At 36.4% G+C, this 22,971-nt stretch overlaps 1 protein-coding gene across 3 annotated transcripts in view; it reads right to left on the bottom strand.

The window, feature by feature from the left end:
* Nucleotides 1-22,971, bottom strand: part of CLTC (clathrin heavy chain) — an 84,410-nt gene that overhangs the window by 47,497 nt on the left and 13,942 nt on the right. For all 3 annotated transcript variants that reach the window (XM_069078209.1, XM_069078210.1, XM_069078211.1), the window contains exons 2-6: nt 7,785-7,992; nt 5,213-5,481; nt 3,953-4,114; nt 2,568-2,681; nt 1,869-2,042 (exon numbers count right to left, since the gene is read on the bottom strand). In XM_069078209.1, the coding sequence (XP_068934310.1) occupies nt 1,869-2,042; nt 2,568-2,681; nt 3,953-4,114; nt 5,213-5,481; nt 7,785-7,992 (927 nt within the window). The remainder of the gene's footprint in view (nt 1-1,868; nt 2,043-2,567; nt 2,682-3,952; nt 4,115-5,212; nt 5,482-7,784; nt 7,993-22,971) is intronic.

Here is a 22,971-nt window from a genome sequence, read left to right as displayed (position 1 = left end):
TAAGACGTTAAGGGGTCCACTTCCCCATTCTCCACAACTAGCAATACCTCAGAGGATTAAACACTGCCTATGAGAATTAAATATATAATTGTTATCCACTAGGTTTCCATTTATTTTTTCTTTTCAACTAGGAAACATTAACAAAACTAACATTAGCCTGACTTCATCTTTAAAATAGCCTATTACTACAGGCAATATATACAGCAAAGTTGATGCGGTATTTCAAGGTATACATATTTGTCCCACATCAAAAATCTATTTTTAAAAAGCAAGTAGATTAATATTTGTTCTCTTCCTCCTCTCCCTCACCTATCACTACTTCTTTTTCTACAGATAATAGAGATTAAGTGCCAACCTTCCTATTTTCAACTTATATATTCTACATCAAATACAGAGTGTCCATCTTACCAAATTTATAGGTTATTTTAACAAAACTTAATATACACTACTACTAAGGCCCCTATACACATCAAGATTAGTTTCTACAAAACACAGGAAGACTTGTATGAAATGATGCAAAATAAAGAACACGGAGCTTTATAATTTAAATTCTTTGCAAGTAGGGACTATTTCCTTCTTTACATTTGTACCCCTAGCACCTGGTACTAATAGGCACTTAATATCACGGTTAATTGACAGAACCAAGACAACAGTACACATACATATACATACAATGGCTACAATATAAATCAAATTAATTTAACACTAAGAGACAGAAGAATTAGTGAAAGTTATTTCAGAGCTCTACTGTATTATAGCTTATTAACTGCTGGGAGGGTGGGAGGGGAATATACCTTGTAGGGAAGTTCATTTTGAAGCATCTTTTTTAGTAAAAAAAAAAAATGTATTAAGATAAATAGCTAGATAGACAGATAGATGGAAAAGAAACTTTCTGGCACTGAAAAGACCCACATTCTATTGAGTTTCAGAGTGAGAGGAAAAAAGCAAAACATAACCACTTGTAGCATAGGGAACAGTTGTAAAGGAGACACCACTGAAAAAAAGAGCAGTCAACTAAGATTAGTTTACAAACTAATCCTCAGTGAGATGTAAATCATATGTTTTATCTAGCAGTCAGCTTCAGAAAAAACATATAAATAAAGAATCATGAGACACAATATTCTGTTAAATGACATATTTTAAAGTTTTAAACAAAGTTCAGAGAGAGTTAAAGATATTAAATGTCAACCGCGGTCAAAACTAAAATGAATCAGATACTTTGTGATTCTAGGCTTTTCTTCAACATATCTATCTATAACAGTAATAGCAGAGGAAAAGGTTTACAACTTCTAATATTTTGGTTTGAGAAAAAACAGACTGGTTTTATTAGCCATGAAAATTCATTTAGCTTCCCTTCTATGTCTCACCTTCTTCATGTGTAAAATAGGAATAATGCTTATATTACTCCCCTACCACCTACTTAGGTGCTGTTAAAAATATAAAGTATTATATAAATCTAAGTTTTTCTTGGTGAAGTACTTCCATATACTTTATAATACTTCAAAAATATAAATAGTGCCTAAGTAGAAAATCTAAAGTTGGAGAGTCTAATGTATTAAACCAATTGTGATACACAAGTCAGTCAATAGTTTTTCCTATCTAAATAGCATCTAAGTCAGTCTAAGATGCTTACTAAAACTTCAGTTTTCTTTAAGTATTTAGTATTACTTTTAAAAAATATGAACTAATAATAGGAAAAAGTTCTCCCTGTAACTCAGATTCTATAGAAATACCTATTTTATATAACAAGCACATAGTATCAGAAAGTACTAATTTGTTTTCCACAAATCATCTTTTAAAAGCTAAAGAAAAAAGACCATCTACTAGGTTTGTTTTTCCTTCCTAAATGGAGAGGACAGATTCCTTACTTGTCCCTTTCTGTTTACACCAATAATTCCAGCTGTTGCTTCATGAGGTGCAGTAACGAAGATGGTTTCTCCACTGATTCTATTCATGTAGATGCAGGTACCAGTCTCCAGGTCATATAAATGGATATAGCCATATTTGGTAATCAAGAATACCACATCATGTTTTTCGCTGATCTATATAAAGAAAATTAGCACGTTTAACAAAAGTAAATTGAAATCTGGTCATAAAAGATGCTTTATTCTGCACTACCTTTCTTTTAAGAACCCTGCCAAGGTCTAAATACTTAATTCCAACCACTTCTAAAACTCATGCCTTGCCGTCTAAGAAAACATGTTTTTGGTAAAAACTTAGAATCAAACACCCAAGTATTCTATATAAAAGATAAATATAACAAGAACAGCATTATAGAAATTCTTTCAGGATGACCAAAATTGGTCATTCTTCTAAATGCTACATAAAAGAAAAAAGGTTATATTAATGTTGAGAGGGGCAATTTAAAAAACCTACTTAATGTATATTTAATTCACTTAGCACGTATAAAGTGGTTTTGCTGATATTTTTTCTTCAGGACCGACCCCCCCCCTTCTGTTATATGAGGTGGAACGTTAGAAAGATCATGGGGAGGGATACTGTGAAAAATTTTGGCAATGTTAAAAAGATCAATAAAATTTATTTTTAACAAAATTCTTTTAACATACCTGCATTGCCACAGGAAAGTCATTCTGTGCTTCTGGAGGAAAAAAGACATCTACTGCTTTCTTTGGAAAAGGCTGATTCCCTGTAGGTGGTGTGCCAACTTCAATAATATGTAACTGTTCAACAAAACACAATCATATTTTCCATAAGAATACTCTTTATGTCTCTATTTTTTTTCATAAGCAAAAATATCAACTGAAGAGCAGGAAATATCAGGACTACAGTCAGCTCTTGATCATCTTACATAAACAGAAGGGAACACTGGCCTAGATCACCTCAAAATTATATATCTTAGGCTTTGGTTTAAGTTTTGGTATTTACATTAAAAAAATGTGGTACAAGGCTGGGAATTCACAAAACAAAGGTACAATTTAAAAGTCAAATTCAAAATACAGCTGAAAAGTAAAGTTGTTCAGTCCTTAAAACTGATAAAAGAGTCCTTGATTATTTAGGGCTGCCTTTGAAGGAAGGATTGATTCACAGTTCCTTTGTTGAAATGTTTTGATTTTAAAAGGTTTCCTATAGTATATAAAGCAATTAACAATGAGTAAGTCCAAGAACAGATCCTCTATTTAATTCTCTCAGGAAAGCAAGATCTGACCTATGCAATGAATAAGAATTTTATACATTAATTCCTTGTATTCATTTTTTACTAAAAAGGTGGAAAGTTATTATGTCAAACCATTTCAAAATCTCATTACAAAAGACAAATCAGAAGGCAATAAAACAGCAGTGAGGCCCCAAGTGGAGTTTATAAATGCATTACTGGGAGGTATTTGTAGGAATGTCATGTATTTTATGTAAAGTGCTAGTTATTATCTGTGTATTACAGACAAAAGTCACCCAAAGTAACTGGGTCTTGCAGTCTTATACACAAAGGTATTTTACCCAAGATGTTTAGAATGAATTCTTATTCAAAAAGTTAATGAGCCTATTTTATCATTTATTATTTACTTTATCATTATTATTTATTAATGAGCCTATATTATAATTTATCATTTCAAATCTAAATGAAAAATGCATCTTTGGTGCCATATTGGGTTCCTCTCAGGAAAGAGAGATTTCTAGAAATTTACTTCAAGCTGGTGACTACTATACTTGTTACATAGTTAATGGTCTTCACCTAACAGGCATTCAAGTCATCTAATTTTTAAAAGATGATTCTGGAGCTTCTAGAGAATGATTATATATTTTACAGATATCCAAAGGAATAAAACAATAACAGCAATAACCAGATAAAAATATGTCTTACGTTGCAGGAACAACGAAATTAAAAGGAAGACTGAATTTTGGGAGATGAAGAAGAGTAAAGAGGTTCTACTTTTTAAAACTGGTCTGCTTAGATTTTATGTATTTCCAACTTCATTTCAAGAAGCCCAAGTTTTACCTTGCCTCCAGCTTGCCCCCTTACTGCAAAACAAAACAGTGTTGACTCTTCAGCATTTCCTTCCATTTTAAATTGTGCAAAGCTAGCAGCATGTCCTTCAATGGGCTGAGACACTTTTCTGTCTACAGAATAAAGTTGCATGGCTCCCACCACACGATTTTGCTGCAAAGAAATAAGGTTATCAAGTTGAAATCTACTAAGTAATAAAACCTTAATTCCTGAATTCATTAACAGGATATTCAATAACAGTATTTTATGATTGTCAGAGTTCCATTTCTTTTATGTTATTGAACTATGTTCAAACTAGATGTAATATCGCAATGCTAACAATTTAGGAATTAGAACATATTTTCTCTGTAGATGGCAACCTAAGGATGTATTTCAAATAAGCCTGCTAAAGGAAGATGAAGTATAAAATCATGTAATGCTAGACCTGGAAGGGATATTAGATTATTAATCCAACTCATTGTATAAATGAGAGAAAATCAAGGTTTGGAAATCAAGTGTTCCAGGTCACAAAGAATCATGACTAACACCCAAGTTTTCAGAGTCTACTCAGAGTTCTTTATTTCTACCATATTCTATGATCTAACCTCTAATTTGTTAAAAAAAAAAAAAGGGGGGGGGTGGCCAGGTGGCTCAGCGAGTAAGAGCCCCGGCTCCAGTGTCAGGATGACCTGGGGATCAAATCTGGGCTCAGCTACTTAGCACCACACCCAGAAATAACTGGCCATGTAACCTTGAGCAAGTTACCTAACCCCGATTGCTTTAAAAAAAAAAAAGATTTGCAATTCAGGGTTAAAAAAAAAAAAACCCCAGGCAGTGAGTATAATTATATCTTATCAACTATTATAGGCTCTAGATCCAGTGATCTAGTATCAGCCTTAAATGGAAATGTGGATCTGTGGGCAGGTATATTGACTTAGAAAATCATAAATTATTATCTAGGTTTTATGATCATTTCGATTTGTTTTTATCAAACATTGTGGCCCATGTTATTTTGACACCTCTGCCCTAGACAGTTATCAAAGCTTTCAATCCTTTACTGTAGGTCATTTTTGGTTACTTCCCCAAATAAGAGAAGAAAAGAGGATTTAATTAGACAGAGGTCTAGCACTGTAAGCAAATTCTTTCCATTTATCTGCAGGTTAACCCTAACTCCAGTAAGGACTTTGTACATAAAGAAAGCTTTATTTCAAAACTTAATTCGTTCTGGGCAATTCCTCTATTCCTCTTTGATCTACATAAAATTGGGAGTACCTGTGCAGATATGCCAGTAAGAAGTAACCATTTCTGCTTTGCATCTGTACGATAGTTGATAATCTGGCAACCAGCAAGACTAGAATGGCGATCGAACATTTTCACTGGTTGTGACTCTCCTTCCATACTCCAATGATAAACAGCATTGTCCGTAACAAGGGCAACAGTGTTCAAAGAAATCCATTTCCAAAAGGTGACATCATCAGTCATGGTGTGAGCTTTCATTTTACTTTTCATTTCAATGTTAAATATCTGAAGTGTTTTCCCAGCTTTAAAATAAAAAAGGTAGATTTTAAAACCAAGGCTCAGGATAAACTCTAGCTCTGTAGTTTCTGCATCTTCACATTTCAAGTCCAACTGAAAAGACACTATCATATTATCACTAGTTGTAGAATCATAAAAATTTATCACAAAAATAACATTAAAAAGTTAATGGCTAAAACACTACACAACAGATCTGATGCATTAAGTTATTTCTACCAAGATATTTAAGCTTTAATTTAGTATTGACAAAGATAACTTTCCAAAGACAAAATATAGACAGAAATAAAGTTCGCCATCCTAGTTAATTCTAATAATAAATAGTCTGATTATATAGCCATGTAAGCCTTAAACTGAGACAATACTAACAAAACACAACACTCCGACAAAAGGATGGAAAACAATCAGGTTAACCTTATAACTGTGATTGAAAGCCAATTTTTTTTCCACTGATAGTTACTTAGTTCTAGGTATACTAAGCAGAACAAGTGTATGTACAAATACATGTGATTTTTGTAAGACTGGCATACTCCCTCTGACCAAACTTATGGAAGCTGCTTCATGAAGAAAGAGGTTCCACTTAAACTCTACCTTGTCACTCATATATTAAGAAAATGAAGTCATGCTACATCTACTTGGTTTAAATTACAAAGGGAAAAGGAAAAAGAAATGCAAGGAAAGGCATAATATACTAAAGGGTTAGAAAAGGTTTCAAGGTATGTAGTTAATATGCTGGAGGCAGGAATAAAGTTCGAGCTTCACCCCAATAAGACAGCTTACATTTAGTCCCAGAAGGAAGGAATGTGCCTTGAATCTGAAATGTGCCCAAAGTTAATTGCAGGTTTTCAGAAATAAGGACCCATATTTAAAAATTAATCTGAAAGCCCTGATGATCTCCCAAAAGCAAAGACAACTTAGTTTAGACATATATGTATGTGTAAAATCATAACAAGTTTCTTAGAAATTAAGGATAAAAATCAGCAGTTAAGGTATAAGAGATCGTATTTCTGGGCCAGAAAATATATGGCTCCTATAAGATGCTATTTTCCCAAAGGAGCTTTGTACTTGCTGCCATCTAACCACATAGTTTGGAAAAGCTTTCCCTAAGATATAAATGTTATTTCCATCCTGCACAATATGCAAAGCACACTAAAGGCAAAAACCAGACTTTGAAAAATTGTGATAGTTATAGTCCTGTTTATAAAAAGTAGCTTGAAGTTAATATAATTAGCTATATAGGAAGCAGTGTCTTGAAATGACATTATTTTCTCCCACATATAGAACTTACATTATATTCAGATAGTAAAAAAAAATGTGTAATACAAATGCCTATCTACTATGCTATAGTAATGAGCTCTGGAAACCTTTTCAACTCATTACATTTTCTTTTCATAGAACAGGACAATAACTAATACAATCTAAATTGAGAACTCACCATCTGCATACACATAAGAAAGCATTAAAAAATATAATAGTTATTAAACATTAAAGTTAGAGAAAGTATTCTAAGAAAAGTATTTGAGTACCTTCAAAAGGCACTTCAATATAAGCTCTGTGAGGGTAGGGGGCAGTGACTCATCTAGACTCTGTATCTCCCCTAGAACCTGCAGAAAGTAGGTAACTTCAGAAAGGGCTTTTGAACGGAAAAGGAAGAAACTAAGATGTGTAGAACTAATCAGATTTAATCAGCAAGACTAATTATAACCAATGGATAAAGAATTTCAATTTTCACACTGCATTTTTTAATTTTATTTTTTTACTGCAAGGCTTAAAACAAGTTGACTGTTAAATTAAATTGTTACATGCTCTATAAATTCTGTGACCTTTGAAAATTTGTTCTGTATAAGTCTAATCAAATGGCCTTAGCTCCTGAGGAAAGAAAAACATACTGGCTCAACTGAAGTTACCAAAGGCAATCTCCTGCCTTTTCATGATATTAAAATTGATGCCTGTAATATACTCCAATTATACAAACAGCTAACTCTAGTATATTTTACTCTAAGTCTTCCTTAAGATCTTGCAAAGGAATAAGACTCTTAAAATTGGATGGGACCTCAAAAACAATTTAGTTATCACCTATACATAAGTAAAAATCCAATTAGACTTGTATTGAAAAGCAGCTAAGAATCATTTCATAGTATCTTTGCAGTCCACAGGTAAATTTCTAATACTAGGCTTATTTAACCTTTGCCAATCTATGTCATTTTAGTCAAATTTAACATGTGTACTACACATTGAAACCTAGAGCCCAAATACTGAGCTTATATTTTCAAAGGAAAGAATTTATAATATTAAAATTGGTTCTTCATACCTTTTAATGCAATTACTTTGCTAGCTGGATTCATGATGGCGCTGTCAGCTGAAATTGGTCGACGAATGGGATTACTTGGATCATTCATATCAATGATTACCACCTGGGCCTGCTCTCCTACTTTTTCTCTAATGCAGATGAATTTGTCTGATTCCATAGTCAAAGTACTGAAGCCAATATTTGCTGGGTTGATACCCAGATTCTGGAGCTAAAAGAAAGACAGGTCCATTAATAGAGAAGCATAGGGCAAAATAATAATTACACAATACCACTGTTACTATTAAGTAATTCCAGAAAGGCTTAATTTAATTGAATATTCCAAAATGTCAGGTACCATACTAGTTTTTCATTTGACACAGCTAGCACTGCCACCCTGATTACACAAGTTCAAATAAAGCAATTAGAGACAAAAGGTAGTAATGGCTTTTGCCTTAAAAGAATCTAGGTAGCAGTAAATTCAATTCAGACAAAGAATTAAAACTACCCAAGCTAGAAATCAGAAATAGTGATATCAACATGCCATAGTTAGCAGTCAGATGTGTAGTGCCTCAGATTATACTGTATTTGTTTTACAAGTATGTATATATGTGTGTGTGTGTCTGTCTGTCTGTATCTATCTATCTATGCAAGTTGTCCCCACCCCCTCAGAATGTAAATTTCTTGGGGGCAGTTACTGTTTCATTTTTATATTCACCTAGCACAGTACATGGCACATAGTGGGTACTTAATATGTATGATTGTTGACAAATAAGCCAGGGCATTTTTGAATATGAAGTCATCAGTCTATCTCTAAAAAAGAACAAAATTAGTGTAGGGGGACTCCAGATCCTCTGTATTTCCTGAAATTTCAAACCTTTAAGTGCCTATGAAACAGAGAACTGTGTGTCATGGGGAGACCAAAAAAATGACCTGCCCTAAAGAAGTCTATAATCTAGTTGTGACAAGAACCTCACCTTTATTTTGGATATAATACAAAACACATGAAAAAGAGAAATGCAAAGTGTCATGTGTGATCTGACAATGTAGGGATTACTACTAATTAGATGAACCGAGAAATCTTTACAGAACTTGAGAAGGGCCTTAAAAGATTTACAAAAAGCAGAGGTGTGAGGGAGCAACACAGAACAAGGAAAATTCCAGAAGTAAGGAAATCACTGAGTTTAGCGAATGTCAAAATAACCCTAGTTTCATTATAGCACAGTACACATGAAGATGTAAAAGTTAAGGTGTCATGAGGTTGTCTAACATCTTTAAAAACCTTGGTAAAGAATCTGAACTGCATTCAGTAGGAACTCAAAATAAATGATCATGATGGAATTAAGAGTTCTGTCACAATTAGCTTCAAAATGCAATAAAAGAATAGTTATTTACATTATAATAGTGGCTAGTTAGAAGCAGTTAGGCCTGGAATCACCAAGACCTATTCAAATCTGACCTCAGACATTCACTTGCTATGCAACCCTGGGCAAGTCACTTAACCTCTGCCTTAATCCACTGGAGAAAAAAACAGCAAATCACATCTTTGTCAGGAAAATCCTATGGGCAGCATGGTCCATGGAGTTTCAGAGAGTCAGACAGACTGAACAACAGTGGCTGATCATGGAGAACCACCTAAATTTAGGGCAGCTAGTGCAGTGGATAGAGAGAGCACTGGACCAGGAGACAGAAGGCTCAGAGTTCAAAACTGGCTTTAGACTTTAGCTATGTAACCTATTTAACTCTCAACCTCTATTTGCCTCAGTTTCCTCAACTGTGAAATGGGGATATTAATTATCTCCTCCCTCCTAGTTGCAAGGATCAAGTGAGATTATTTTAAAGTACTTAGCATGGCACCTGGCACATCGTAGGCTCTATATAAATGCTAGCTGCTATTTTGTTTGGGGTGATAAAACTAAGTTATACTATGTTATAAGTAAGTTATAAGATAACATTGTATTAGGACACCTGAAGGCTTTTTTAGCATTTGATTATCACCCTACCTATTATATCCATTCTAAGATTAGTCTTTATGCAAATGAAAAAAATGGACTGTCTTGAAAAGTACTGGGTTTACTCTCCCTGTAAAGCCCTAAAACTGAAGCTCAGTAACAACTCATTTTAGAGGGAAAGCCTTGGAGGGGTAAAGACTGGACAAGATGGCCTATGGGGTCCCTCCAACTCTCAGATTCCATGATTCCATTAGTCATGAAAACACTCATGTTCATCTCTGATCTTAGGACCAAAAAAGAAGGTCAATAATTTTAATTATACAATGCCCTATGTTAACCCAGCCATTTCCAAGGTCTGTATCTTCCTATTAAAGGAACAGGAAAAATGAAATATCCCAAAAAGGAAGTTCCAGGATGCCTTAAATGCAATAATAATCATGTGGCTCAATACTATGAAGGAAGCAATTACCTAGTATTAACAACTACCTGGACTAGTGAAGATTATTGAAGCCAGCATACCAATGGCTGCAACTTTTTTGGAAAAAAAGTGACATAGAAAATTAGATAAAAAAACAGTTAACTTCAACAAACCCATATGAATCATTAAGTATTTCTCTATATATATGTATTACCTACAAAATCAAACAGGAAGAGATAGGAGAAATTTCACTTAAAATAAATACAGACAGTATAAAATACTTGGGAATCTACTCTCGAGATACACACAAGAACTATATGAATACAGTTACAAAAGCACTCTAAATAATTGAGAAATATTAATTGCTCATAGGTAAGCCAAGCTAATATAATTTTTAAAAAAACCTACCTACATTTACGTATTCAGTACTACACCAATCAAACTACCAAAGAGTTACCTTATATAGAAGCAGGAAAAAAAACACCAAAATTCACTGGAAAAACAAGGCCAAGAATATCAAAAGAACCAATTTTTAAAAACTGGTAAGGAAGACTCTCTCAAAAACTATACTACTAAGAGGTAATCATCAGAACAATTTAGTAGTGGGTAAGAAACAGAGATGTAACAAATTTGGCATAGAATATGCAGCCACAAATGAACACAGTTACCTAGTATTTGATAAATCCAAAGATCCCAGCTATTGGGGTAAGAACTCACCATTTGACAAAAGCAAGAAAACTGGAACACTGGCAGAAACTAGGCATGGACTATTATCTCACTCTGTATACCAAAATAAGATCAAAATAGGTACATGATTTAGATGACGACATCACAAGCAATTGGTACAGCAGGAGACCTACAGATGGGCAGAAGCTCATGAGCAAACGAGATAGGGAGGTTCACAGAAGGCAAAATGGATAGTTTGATTATATAAAATTAAAAAGAATTTACACTAACAAAAATCAATGCAGCTAAAATTAGAAGAAAAGCATGGTGGGGGGGTGCCTTTACAGCAAGTTTTTCTGATAAAGGTCTCATTTCTCAAAAATATAGGGAACTAAGTAAAATTTATAAAAATAAGCGCCTTATCCCAAATGATAAATGGTCAATGGATATGAATAGGCAGTTTTCAAAGGAAGAAATCCAAGGAGATCAGGAGGAAAAGGACCTGTATTTACAAAAATATTTGTAGCAGCTTTTTTAGTGGTGCTAAAGAATTAAAAATGAGGGGATGCCCGTTAACTGGGGGAATGGCTGAGTAATCTATGGTATATGATTGTGATGGAATATTACTATGCTATAAGAAATGAGCAGAATAGTTTCAGAAAAACCTGGGAAGATTTACACAAACTGATGCAAAGTGAAATGAACAGAAGCAGGAGATGATTGTATACCGTAACAGCAATATTATATAATGAATTGTAAATGACTTAGCTACTCTCAGCATTACAATAATACAAGACAATTCTGAAAAACTTATGATGAAAAATGTTATCCATTCTCCAGAAAAAGAACTGTTGCAAGTCTGAAGGCAGATCAAAACACTTTTTTTTACTTTATTTTTCTTTGTTTTTTTTTTTATCTGTTTTCTTTTGCGATATGGCTAATATGGGAATGTTTTGCAAGACTTCATTTAAAATCTATATCAAAGTAGAGGAAAGAGGGAGGGAGGGAATTTAGAACTCAAAAATTATAAAAATGAATATTAAAAATTGTTTTTACATGTAACTGAGAAAATATTAAAAAATTCTTTAAAAAAAAAGATAAATCAACTCTTAACAGACTTAGTTATTAACTCTGATCAAATATAATGACCCACCACAATTCCAAAGAACTCATCATAAAATGTTATCCACCTCCAGAGAGAGAATTGATGACCTCAGAGTACAGACCGATACATTTTTTTTCCCTTGCTTTAAAAAAAAATAGCTGATGTGAAAGTTTGTTTTGCATGGGCATACATATTCACAAGTTTGGGGTTTTTTTCCTTGCTTCCAGTTTGGGTGGGAAAAGGAATAGGGGAAGGGAGAGAATTTGAAACCAACAACCAAAAAGAATAAAGTCTGTGCTTCTAAAAAATAAAATTTTTAAAAACTTCAATTAAAAAAACTATTAGGGAAATGATGAAAATAGCTATCACTAGCGGAATAAATAAGGTTTAAGAAGTATTAAGTTCTCAGAAAGGTAGCTTTTCCTGTTCAAACTTAATTTCTCTCAATAATAATTTTGGAATAGGTTTGGGGTTTTTTTAAGTAATATTGTAGCAAAATATTTATAGTAGCTCTTTTTGTGGTGGCAAAGAATTGGAAATTGAGAGATTGCCCATCAATTGTGGAAAGGCTGAACAATTTGTGGTATATAAATGTAATGGAATACTATTGTGCTATAAGAAATGATGAGCAGGCCGACTGCAGAAAAACCTTTAAAGACCTATATGAACTGATGCTCAGAGAAGTGAGTAGAACCAGAAGAACATTTTATAAAGTAACAGCAACATTGTACAAAGAATAACAACTCCAAAAGACTCAATGGAAAAATGCTATCAACATCCAAAGAAGGTACACTATTCGCTGTATTATTTTGGTTTTATTTCTTTCTCATGGTTCCTCCCATTGGTTCTACTTGTTCTTTACAACATAACAACTGTGAAAATGTTTAATATGAATGTAAATATAAAGTCTATATCAGACTGCACACTGTTTTGGGGAAGGAGAGAAGGGAAGGAGGGGGAGAAAATTTAAAACTCAAAATCTTATGGAAGTGAATGTTGAAAACTAAAATTAAACAAATTCATTTAAAAAATAAAGTAATATTGTAGTCATGGCCTAGGCTACTGAATCTTAGGCCCAGGAGTTCTGAGCTACAGTGGCCTTCATAGATCTAGTGTTTGCACTAAGTTTCATATAAATATGGTGAGCCTTTTGAGAAGGGCAACCAGGTCACCTAAGGAGAGGAAAACCAGTCCAGATCAGAACCAGAATCAGAGCACGTCAAAACTAAGCAAATCAGTGGTGGGATCGGACATGTGAGTAGCCCTTCCATTTCCAGTATGTGCAACGGCAGAAACAGCCTTAAAAAATAAATAAATAAATAAAGAGGGGGGCGGAGTTAAGATGGCAGCATAGAAACAGGACCTCCAGCGCTGTTCCAGCTCTCACCACCCCCAATCCATGTAAAAGGGGACTCTAAACAAACTTTGGAGCTACAGAACCCACAAAATGACACAGAGAAGCTAACCTCCCGCTGAGGACAGCCAAGCAGGCCGGCAGGAATTGGCCAGCACAGCACTCTGGGAGCCCAGGCCCACAAACCAGAGGTTTTAGCCCCAGGGCAGGCCTGACCAGCCACCAGCTGGACGGACTCCAGATCACCAGCAGCTGTGGCAGTTTCCAGAATTATCAACACATAGATGCTAAGGACAATGTAAAAGGTCAGTGCAGTGTGGACTTTGGGACCCAGTAGTGGGAGTGCCTCAGCTTTTGCCCCCGGGGCGAGAAGCCTCTGGGGGCAGCAGTGCAGCCACTGCCACGTGGCAGCTTCAGCTCCTGGCCTGCAGAGTGTAGGGGGACCAAGCAACCAGTCTGAGGGGTAATCGCTCTTGCTTTAACCTGCTTGGATCTGGATTGTGGTCTAGGGTGGAGATCCTGGGGTGTGTGACCAGCTTGCCAGAGCATGTGGAGGCTTCAGAGAGGGCACTCAACTAATACCTCCAGCAGCTGAGAAAACCCCAGCATTTGGAATGAAGCTCCCCTGTCTGGTGGCAGAGTCCTACTGTGGCAAAAAGCCCAAAAGTCAAGTAATTGAGTGGCAACATGAGCAGGCAAAGGAAGCAAAGCAGGCTCAGCAATCCAACATTAGACTCCTATTTTGGGGGACAAAAAGGATCAAAGCATGGAACAGGAGGAAGACAGTGAAGTCAGAACTCCTGCACCAAAAGCTTCAAAGGAAAGTACGAACTGGTTACAGGCCATAGAGGACCTTAAGAAGCAGATAAGAGAAGTGGAGGAAAAATTGGGAAGAGAAATGAGAACCATGCAAGAAAATTATGAAATGAGAGTCAACAGCCTGACTGAGGAAAATAACACCTTAAAAAATAGACTAACTCAAATGGCAAAAGAGGCTCAAAAAGGCAATAAGGAGAAGAATGCCTTAAAAAGCCAAATTTGCCAGATGGAAAAAGAATCTCAAAAGTTCACTGAGGAGAATCATTCCTTCAGAATTAGATTGGAGCAAATGGAAGCTAACGACTTTATGAGAAATCAAGATGCTGTTAAACAGATCCAAACAAATGAAAGAATAGAAGGCAAAGTGAAATATCTCATGGGAAAAACCACTGACCTGGAAAATAGATCCAGGAGAGATCATTTAAAAATTACTGGACTACCTGAAAGCCATGATCAAAGAAAGAACCTAGAAATCATCCTCCAAGAAATTCTCAAGGAAAACTGCCCTGATGTCTTAGAACCAGAGGACAAAATAGAGGTTGAAGGAATCCACCGATCACCTCCCGAAAAAGATCCCCCAAAAAATCTCCTAGGAATATTATAGCCAGGTTCTGAAATTCCCAGATCAAGGAGAGAATATTACAAGCAGCCAGGAAGAAACAATTTGAATATTGTGGAAACAATTAGGATAACCCAGGATCTGGCAGCTTCTACACTGAGGGATCGAAAGGCTTGGAATATGATATTCCAGAGTGGGGGCAGCTAAGTGGGGCAGTGAACAGAGCAATGGTCCTGGACTCAGGAGGACCTGAACTCAAATCTAACCTCAGACACTTGACACTTACTAGCTGTGTGACCCTGGGCAAGCCACTTAACCCCAATTGCCTTGCCTTCCCCCCCCACCAAAAAAATTAAAAAAAAAAAAAAAAAAAGTTCAAGGACCCCAAAGCTAAGTAGCACCTGTCTCTTAAGATTTTGTTATTTTTGCCAAAACACCATAGCATTTTAAAAGTGAATTCAGTACTACTTTGATGCTAAACCCCTAATGATCTAAGTACCACCCAGCTCACTCCCAAAAAAGTCAAGCTCTAATATTAGCAAAAATAGTCTTCTGCATTGTATTTTAACATATCTTATAATCTTATCACTAAGCAATAAGATAACATGTAATTTAACAAGCTCCTACAAAGCTTTAAGTCAGACACAGCAGGTGCATTACCTAAAGTCAGTGTTTGGCCTGGCAAATTGAAGATATCCATCTATTCCTAGAGTTCAGGCCTTCATCACTTTTCACCTTGATCACTGCAATGGCTCCTAACTGAACTTCTCTGCCTCAAGTCCATCCTCCATAATGCTTTCCCTACTCACACTCCAGTGGTTCCCTATTCCCTTTATGAAGCCCTTTATAACCTAGCTCCAACCTATATTTCTAGTATCATTATAGTTTACTCCTCCCTCCTCAACTCTATAATCCTGGCCTGTCAGACTGGCCTTAAAGCTGTTCTTCACACAAGATACACCATTGTTCCATCTCTGTGACTCTGTATTGCCATCCCAGCTCCCAAACCTGGAATGTACTACCTCTATACCTTGACCTCACAGAATCCCTTACTTCAAGATGCAATTCAAGCACCACCTTCTACAAACATGAGGCCTTTCCTAATTAACCCTCAACCTACCTTTGTATTTACTCTCTTTATATTTATTCTCAATATCCATATTCTTGTTTCTCATTAGTACACAATTTATATCCTCAGCAGTGCCTTTAGCACAATAGGAGCTTATCAAATGCTTGCTGATTAAAGAAATATTGTTTAAACACCCCTATATTTAAACAATTTGTGATCAGAAGATTTACCTTAAACCATTATCACTGAAACAAGTCCAAGCCAAAGAGGGATTATGGCAGAAATGAAAGGAAACTTCAATGTCTGTGAAACAGATTTTTATAACTCAGAGTCCTATCTTATTCATGTGACATTAATAATACTATTCACGAGACCACTCAATTTGGAATCAGAAAACCTGGGCTTGAATCTTATCTCAGGCATGTTCAAATTATGTGACCCAAAGCAATTGTTTAACCTTTCCTGAGCTTCAGCTTCCCCTCTACCTATTAAGGTACCTACTTTCCAGGTCCAAATCTATGATTCTGTAGTTCTCTTTCCAGTATATAACTGGCCCTGTGACAGTGGTGTGCAGAGAGAAAATGCTATGGCAGTGTGATAGTAATGGCAATTAAAGATTCCCCTGTATTGGCTTGGTTTTCAAATTGATTGTGTTAAAACCCAGAGCTTGTTAATCCCACCTGTGGGATGGACTTTTTGATGTGAAAAGAAAGTCCTGAACTGGGAGGAGCTGGTGACGTAGATTTGGAGAGACAAGAGAGAGGCGGAAGATCTTTTTGGAAGCAGCACCTCGTGGAGAGAGAGAGACTAAGAGAATTGCTGGTGGCCGCTTTGAATTGCCCTGGACTTTTGAGACCTGCCCCCTGAGCCAAAGGACAGTCTTTCACCAGTGGACAAATCTGGCAAAATAACATCAAAACAGACAGACAAAGTACCAGCAAAACAGCCATGTCTCCTCAGTCCTTGGCAGCTCAGGGGGCAGGTCTCAAAAGTCCAGGGCAATTCAAAGTGGCCACCAGCAATTCTCTTAGTCTCTCTCTCTACACGAGGTGCTGCTTCCAAAAAGATCTTCCGCCTCTCTCTTGTCTCTCCAAATCTACGTCACCAGCTCCTCTCAGTTCAGGACTTTCTTTTCACATCAAAAAGTCCATCCCACAGGTGGGATTAACAAGCTCTGGGTTTTAACACAATCAATTTGAAAACCAAGCCAATACAGGGGAATCTTTAATTGCCATTACTATCACAGGCAGGCAGGTGGTCAAGTTCTGTCCTGTTGTCTCCCTCCCAGAGGATCTTTCTAATGAAGGGTGGAAATGCTCAGCGAATGAGCAAAAGTGAGCACACCTAGAAATCATAAAGGACACTAAGGGTAAGCAACAAAAAAAGTTACATGGTTGTAAGTTGTGCCTTCAACAGAAGGCAAGTTTTCTTACACCAGGCATTTTTTGTGTTTGTAATCCCCATGCCTAGCATAGCTCCTTGCACAATGTAAGCCCTTAATATTAAATTGCTTAAAAAGAAGAAATAGTAAACTTACTTAGTAAACTGTTATTTGGTAGATTTCTATTCTCATGTGGCATAATAGAGATGCCAGATGATGTTTCCAGCAGAAGGAACGAACCTACAGATGAACTTCAGGAAAATTAAGTTCCAGACCGTTATCCAAAAATAACTTTGGACTTCACTGCCTAGTTGATTCATGTATAAAATGACCAATTTTCCTACTGAATTCATATGTATGTAGAACACAAAATGGGCCTAAGTGTGATAACTCTTTGAGAGACCCATACCTACAATGAATTACAGTTCATGGATCCTGTAAGAGTACAAATCACAACTCTACCACCAGGCCTTCTCATTTCTGTGTGATTCTTACCCAAGTCCTTCCATAAATTCTCCACCAAAGGATCCACCCAACATGTTGAAGCCTTAACACTGTGTGTAGCAATACAGCAGCACACTATCCATCTGTTACCCTCAATTCTCACTACAAATCAGGTCTCTTTTCCCAATTATAAATTTACTAGATATTTTATACTACTTTGCATGCAAGTCACTATTAGCAATACACTGCAGCCTTAAACTAACTACCTTGCATCTTTTTTTATTTTTTGCAATTTTGGTATTTCTAAAATTGTGGTCTATGAGCCAGAGACATATAGCATCACTGGATGATCACTGCTATTAAACAGATGGCTGCACATGTCAGAGATTATTTAAACACTGCAAAAATTACCAAATGCAATCTAGCATGCTTTTTCCTATTCAATTTTAAGCCCAGCTCATTTTTACCTGTCCAAGATACATATACTGATGAACCAATTGAACAGATTGCCCATTCAACTACATAAAAGTGGCATACAAAGTAGTATATGTGTGTGTGTATCTCTCTTACACCTCACTTAATAGAGATAAATTGCCTCTATCAAATCATCCAGTTTATTCCTACTCTATGCAGTGACTGTAGTTGCAGAGAGCTTATTCCTAACCCCATCTCCACTAATTTTCTAAAACTTCAACCAAAACAATTTGCTTCCTTTGTTAGCTCAATGGGGAACCAATACAGTGGAAAGCATGTTAGAGTTGAAGCTAGAGGGCCTGGGTTCAAATTCTACCTCTGTCACAATCCACATGACATTGGGCAAGTCATTTAGTCTCTCCAGGCCTTAGTTTTCCTCATCTGTAAAGTGAGGGAGTTGGACTAGATGACAAATTATGGTCCCAGTCAGCTCTAGATCTATGATAACTATCTTCTCTGTATAAGATCTTACAAATAAATTCTTCTGAATATATGAATCCAAATTGCTTAACAATCTCCTCCCCTCCTCCTCAAAAAGCAGTATTTTATTGTAAGATCTTACAAATAAATTCTGAATATATGGACCCAAACTGCTTAACAATCTTTCTCACATTTACCTGTAATCCACAACAATAAGAAGAGAACCAACCTACAGGCTTTTGTTAAGCATATGACTCGGTAAGAGTTTGGTTCATGTTTAGAACCTATCCTTAATCAATGAATGGGCACTGGTTCAGTCAAACTGAGACCTGGAAAAGACTTTAGCTTAAAAAGGCCATAGTCTCCCACTATATCAGTCATCTCCAGTTGTCCTGATCTATATCTTGCCACTGGACCCAGATGGTTCCAAGGAGAAAGTGAGATTGGTGACTTTGCACAGCCCTCCCTCACTTAAATCCAATTCACCTGCAAGTTACATCATCACCTTCCTGATGTCATGGTCTTCTCTGAGAACAAAGAACAGAGAACAAACAACAACAGAGCCTATACATAGCTGAGTTACAACAGGTAATAAGTACACAGTGAACTGAAACAGTACTGCAACTCAGTATATTTAGGTTTAGTTTACCTAAATAAACTTTTTAAAAAAATACAAATTGCTAAACTTAAAATAATTGTGTCACATTTCTAAAGCCATTTACACTTAAGTTAAAAAGTCTTTACCAGCTAGACACTGAAGTCTAAGGGTCTAATGGAAGCATAAAACTAGGCATATAGATAACACTACATTCACGATGCATATGCAATAAGCCAAATGACAGTTTCCAGACTCCACTTTTCCACACTGTTTCCATGAATTGTACATAAGACAATACCTATAGAACAAAAACGGACAAGGAGGAGCAGTTAGGTGGTATAGTGGATAGCGCATGAGCCCTGCAGTTGAGTCAGGAGGACCCCACTTCAAAATCTGTCCTCAGACACTTAATAGCTGTGTGACCCTAAACAAGTCATTTCGCCACAGTTGCCTTAAGAAAATAGATAAGGGGAAAAAATGTTTATGGCCTTATTTTAAGACCCCAGAAACTAAGCACAATGAAACCAGGTACCTTAAGAGCAAAATTTCTGATAGAAATGTATCTCCAATAGGTCAGAGGTCTAGAATAGCTTTACCTGATCACAATGAGAATGAAGTTTATTCCCCCACTACTAGATGACAAATCAAGGTCTCAGTCAGCTCTAGATCTATGATAACTATCTTCTCTGTATAAGATCTTACAAATAAATTCTTCTGACTATATGAACCCAAATTGCTTAACAATCTCCTCCCCTCCTCCTCAAAAAGCAGTATTTTACCATACTAACATTCCTGGCAATCATTGTTACCATACAGTAGAGATATCACCTCAAAGCCTAAGGGAGTCACATTAACACTTCCCACTTTTTAAAAATCTCAAAATAATCATGTCACTCCCCTGGTTCAAGAAACTTCAATGATTCCCTATTACTTCTAGAATGAAATACCTCTGGTATTTTAAAGACTGGTTCTAACCTACCTTTCCAAGACAATTCTATTACTCCCCCTTATATGCCTTTTACATTCCAGCTAAACTGGCCTACATTGCCTAGAGGACATAAATGTCTATTCTCTGTATCTCTAGGGGTTTTTTACATGTCTGAATATTTCTCCCTCCTAACTTCTGCCTCTTGAAGTCCCCATTAACCCTTCAAGGCACAGCTGAAGTATGTCAAATTTCCATAGTTTTTCCTGATTTTCCTAGTTGTTGGGGACATTCACCCTCAAACCCCGACCCCCATCACACCATACACACACATAGTAGGAGTTTAGTAAATACTTGTAAATTGAGGGCTAGTGATTAAGCTACATCTGTCAAGCTATAAGTTTAATTAACTATAGTACTTATATAATTATGTGTGTATACAAAATTTATCATTTGCATAGTCTGGACATCAACATTATCTGCTGAATTCAGCTGTTCAAAATGGGTGTGAATGTCACTTGGTTTTATAACAAGTGATAACAGATTAGTGGTCTCCATGTATTTAAATTTGTTACCTTCTATTTTCTAACTTACTAAACTATCACCCTTGTAGAAGAAAAATTACAAATTTTAAATAGCTATTTTGTGATTTCATGTCAGTATCATGCCTTCACAATAATCCTAACCACATTTTATTTCAGTACCTGTTCTCAGGAGAACCTTAAGTTTTACTAGAGCTTTCCCAAATTCAACCATGACAATTAAGTTTTTGGCTCCACTGCGGTTTTTTTTTTAAATAGTTCTGCAAATATTTGAGATATTATGACATTTACAAGCATAAGGTAAAGTTTACTGGAAAACTTTTCCCTAGAAAGCTAAAAGCTGAAAAACAGAGGTAGTCAAACAGAAGAAAAGCATGAGCAGCAAGTTTTGTCCTAGATTCTATTATAGTCAACAAGTCATTGAGTCTTAAAAAATTCTTACTTTCCAATAACTACACAAAACTGCCTTCTAATTTCTGTAAGTCAACACTGCTTTTAAATGGCAAACCAAAGATGTTACCAAGACCTAATCTACTTCATAGGTTTGTGAGAGTCAAATTAAAAGATGATGAGACTGGCACAATAAGTACTAAATGATATCTCAGAAGCCTGAAATGCAAATTCCATGCATCTCTTACTGTTAAAATTTTAAAACTTAAAAAAAAAAATTTAAAGTTAGGAACATTTTCACAAATATGTCTATCCCAACGTATAAACTCAGCTCTTCTCACCTAAGTTACAGCTTTTCTAAATCGAAAACCAACCCCAAAAGCTATTCTTTAGTTTGCCTGTTTGCTGAACATAACAGAATCCTAAAACTATCTTCTAGGTCTGAAAGAAACAGGCCATTCTAACACAGTTCAGTTGCCTGAAGTAACTGTCTCCAAAATTTTCTGATCACTTGTCTCCAACATGTATACCTTTACTTGTAAAAGATTTATATATGCTACCATATAAGCTTATGTAAGAAGTTTTTTAAAAGGTAAGATAAAAATGAAGTAATATTTGATCAAAAAGTTTAACAGGGAGCTACTAAACTACTACTAAGGAGGGAAGTGACATATTTCCTTTACGAAAATTTGACAGAATCCACAAAGTGACAGACAGAAACAAATCTCCCTCTGAAGGCAGCCCAGAAGGCCCACAGCAAGGGTGTACAGCACCAAACTGAGAGCTGAGCCCAGCCTCACATGAGCTGTGCAGTTTTGGCCCCAGGGCAGCCCCGACCAAGGGACACTGGAGCAGACTTCAGTAGAGTGAAGCACCAACAGCTGTGGTGGTTTCCAGACTTCTCAACCCATAAACGCTAAAGACAAAGTAAAAGGTCAGTGTGGAACTCTGTTGGAACAGGGGTGGACAGAAGAGCACAATCCAGCCCTTGCCCCCAGAGCAAGAAGTGGCATGGGGCATGGCCTACAGATTGTAGGGGGACCAAGTGACCATTCAGATGGTAATCACTCTTGCTTTGACCTGCTTGGATCTGGATCACGGTCTTGGGTGGTGATTCTGGGATGTGGGGCCAGGTACCAGAGCCTGTGGGGGGCTGCAGAGAGGACACCCTCCAAACTGCTCAGGCAGCTGCAAAAACCCCAGCAATTTAGGACAAAGCTATCTCCATTCTCAAAGCAGAGTTCTACCATGGCAAAGAGCACAAAAGTCAAGTAATTGACTGGCAAGATGAGCAAGCATAGGAAACGGAATCCTACCAGATTCCTTTTTCAGGGACAAAAAGGATCAAAGCATGAAATGGGAGGAAGACAATGAAGTCAGAACTCCTGCATCAAAAGCTCCCAAGAAAAATATGAACTGGTTACAGGCCGTGGAGGAGCTCAAGAAGAATTTTGAAAACCAAGTAAGAGAAGTGGAGGAAAAATTGGGAAAAGAAATGAGAATGATGCAAGAAAATCAAGAAGAGAGTCAACAGCCTGACTGAAGAAAATTAAACCTTAAAAAATAGACTAACTCAAATGGCAAAAGAGGCCCAAAAAGCCAATGAGGAGAAGAATGCCTTAAAAAGTCAAACTGCCCAGATGGAAAAGGAATTTCAAAAACTCACTGATGAGACTAGCTCCTTCAAAATTAGATTGGAACAACCAGAAGCTAATGACTTTATGAGAAATCAAGATACTATAAAACAGATCCAAACAAATGAAAAAATAGAAGGCAAAGTGAAATATCTCACTGGAAAAACCACTGACCTGGAAAACAGATCCAGGACAGAGAATTTAAAAATTATTGGACTACCTGAAAGCCATGATCAAAAAAGGAGCCTAGGGGTGGCCAGGTAGCACAGTGAGTAAGAGCACTGGCTCCAGTGTCGGGATGACCTGGGGATCGAATTTCTGGGCTCCAACACTTAGCACCACACCCAGAAATAACTGGCCGTGTAACCTTGAGCAAGTTACTTAACCCTGATTGCTTTAAAAAAAAAAAAAGGAGCCTAGACAAACCATCTTTCAAGAAATTATCAAGCAAAATTGCCTTG

The sequence above is a fragment of the Petaurus breviceps genome, unplaced genomic scaffold, assembly GCF_028583685.1.
Source record: "Petaurus breviceps papuanus isolate PSGF00001 unplaced genomic scaffold, PetGlider_PUasm1.0 91023, whole genome shotgun sequence".
Lineage (NCBI taxonomy): Eukaryota > Metazoa > Chordata > Mammalia > Diprotodontia > Petauridae > Petaurus > Petaurus breviceps.
The sequence above is the reverse complement of the archived record's forward strand: the minus strand, read 5'-3'. Positions and strand labels throughout refer to the sequence as shown.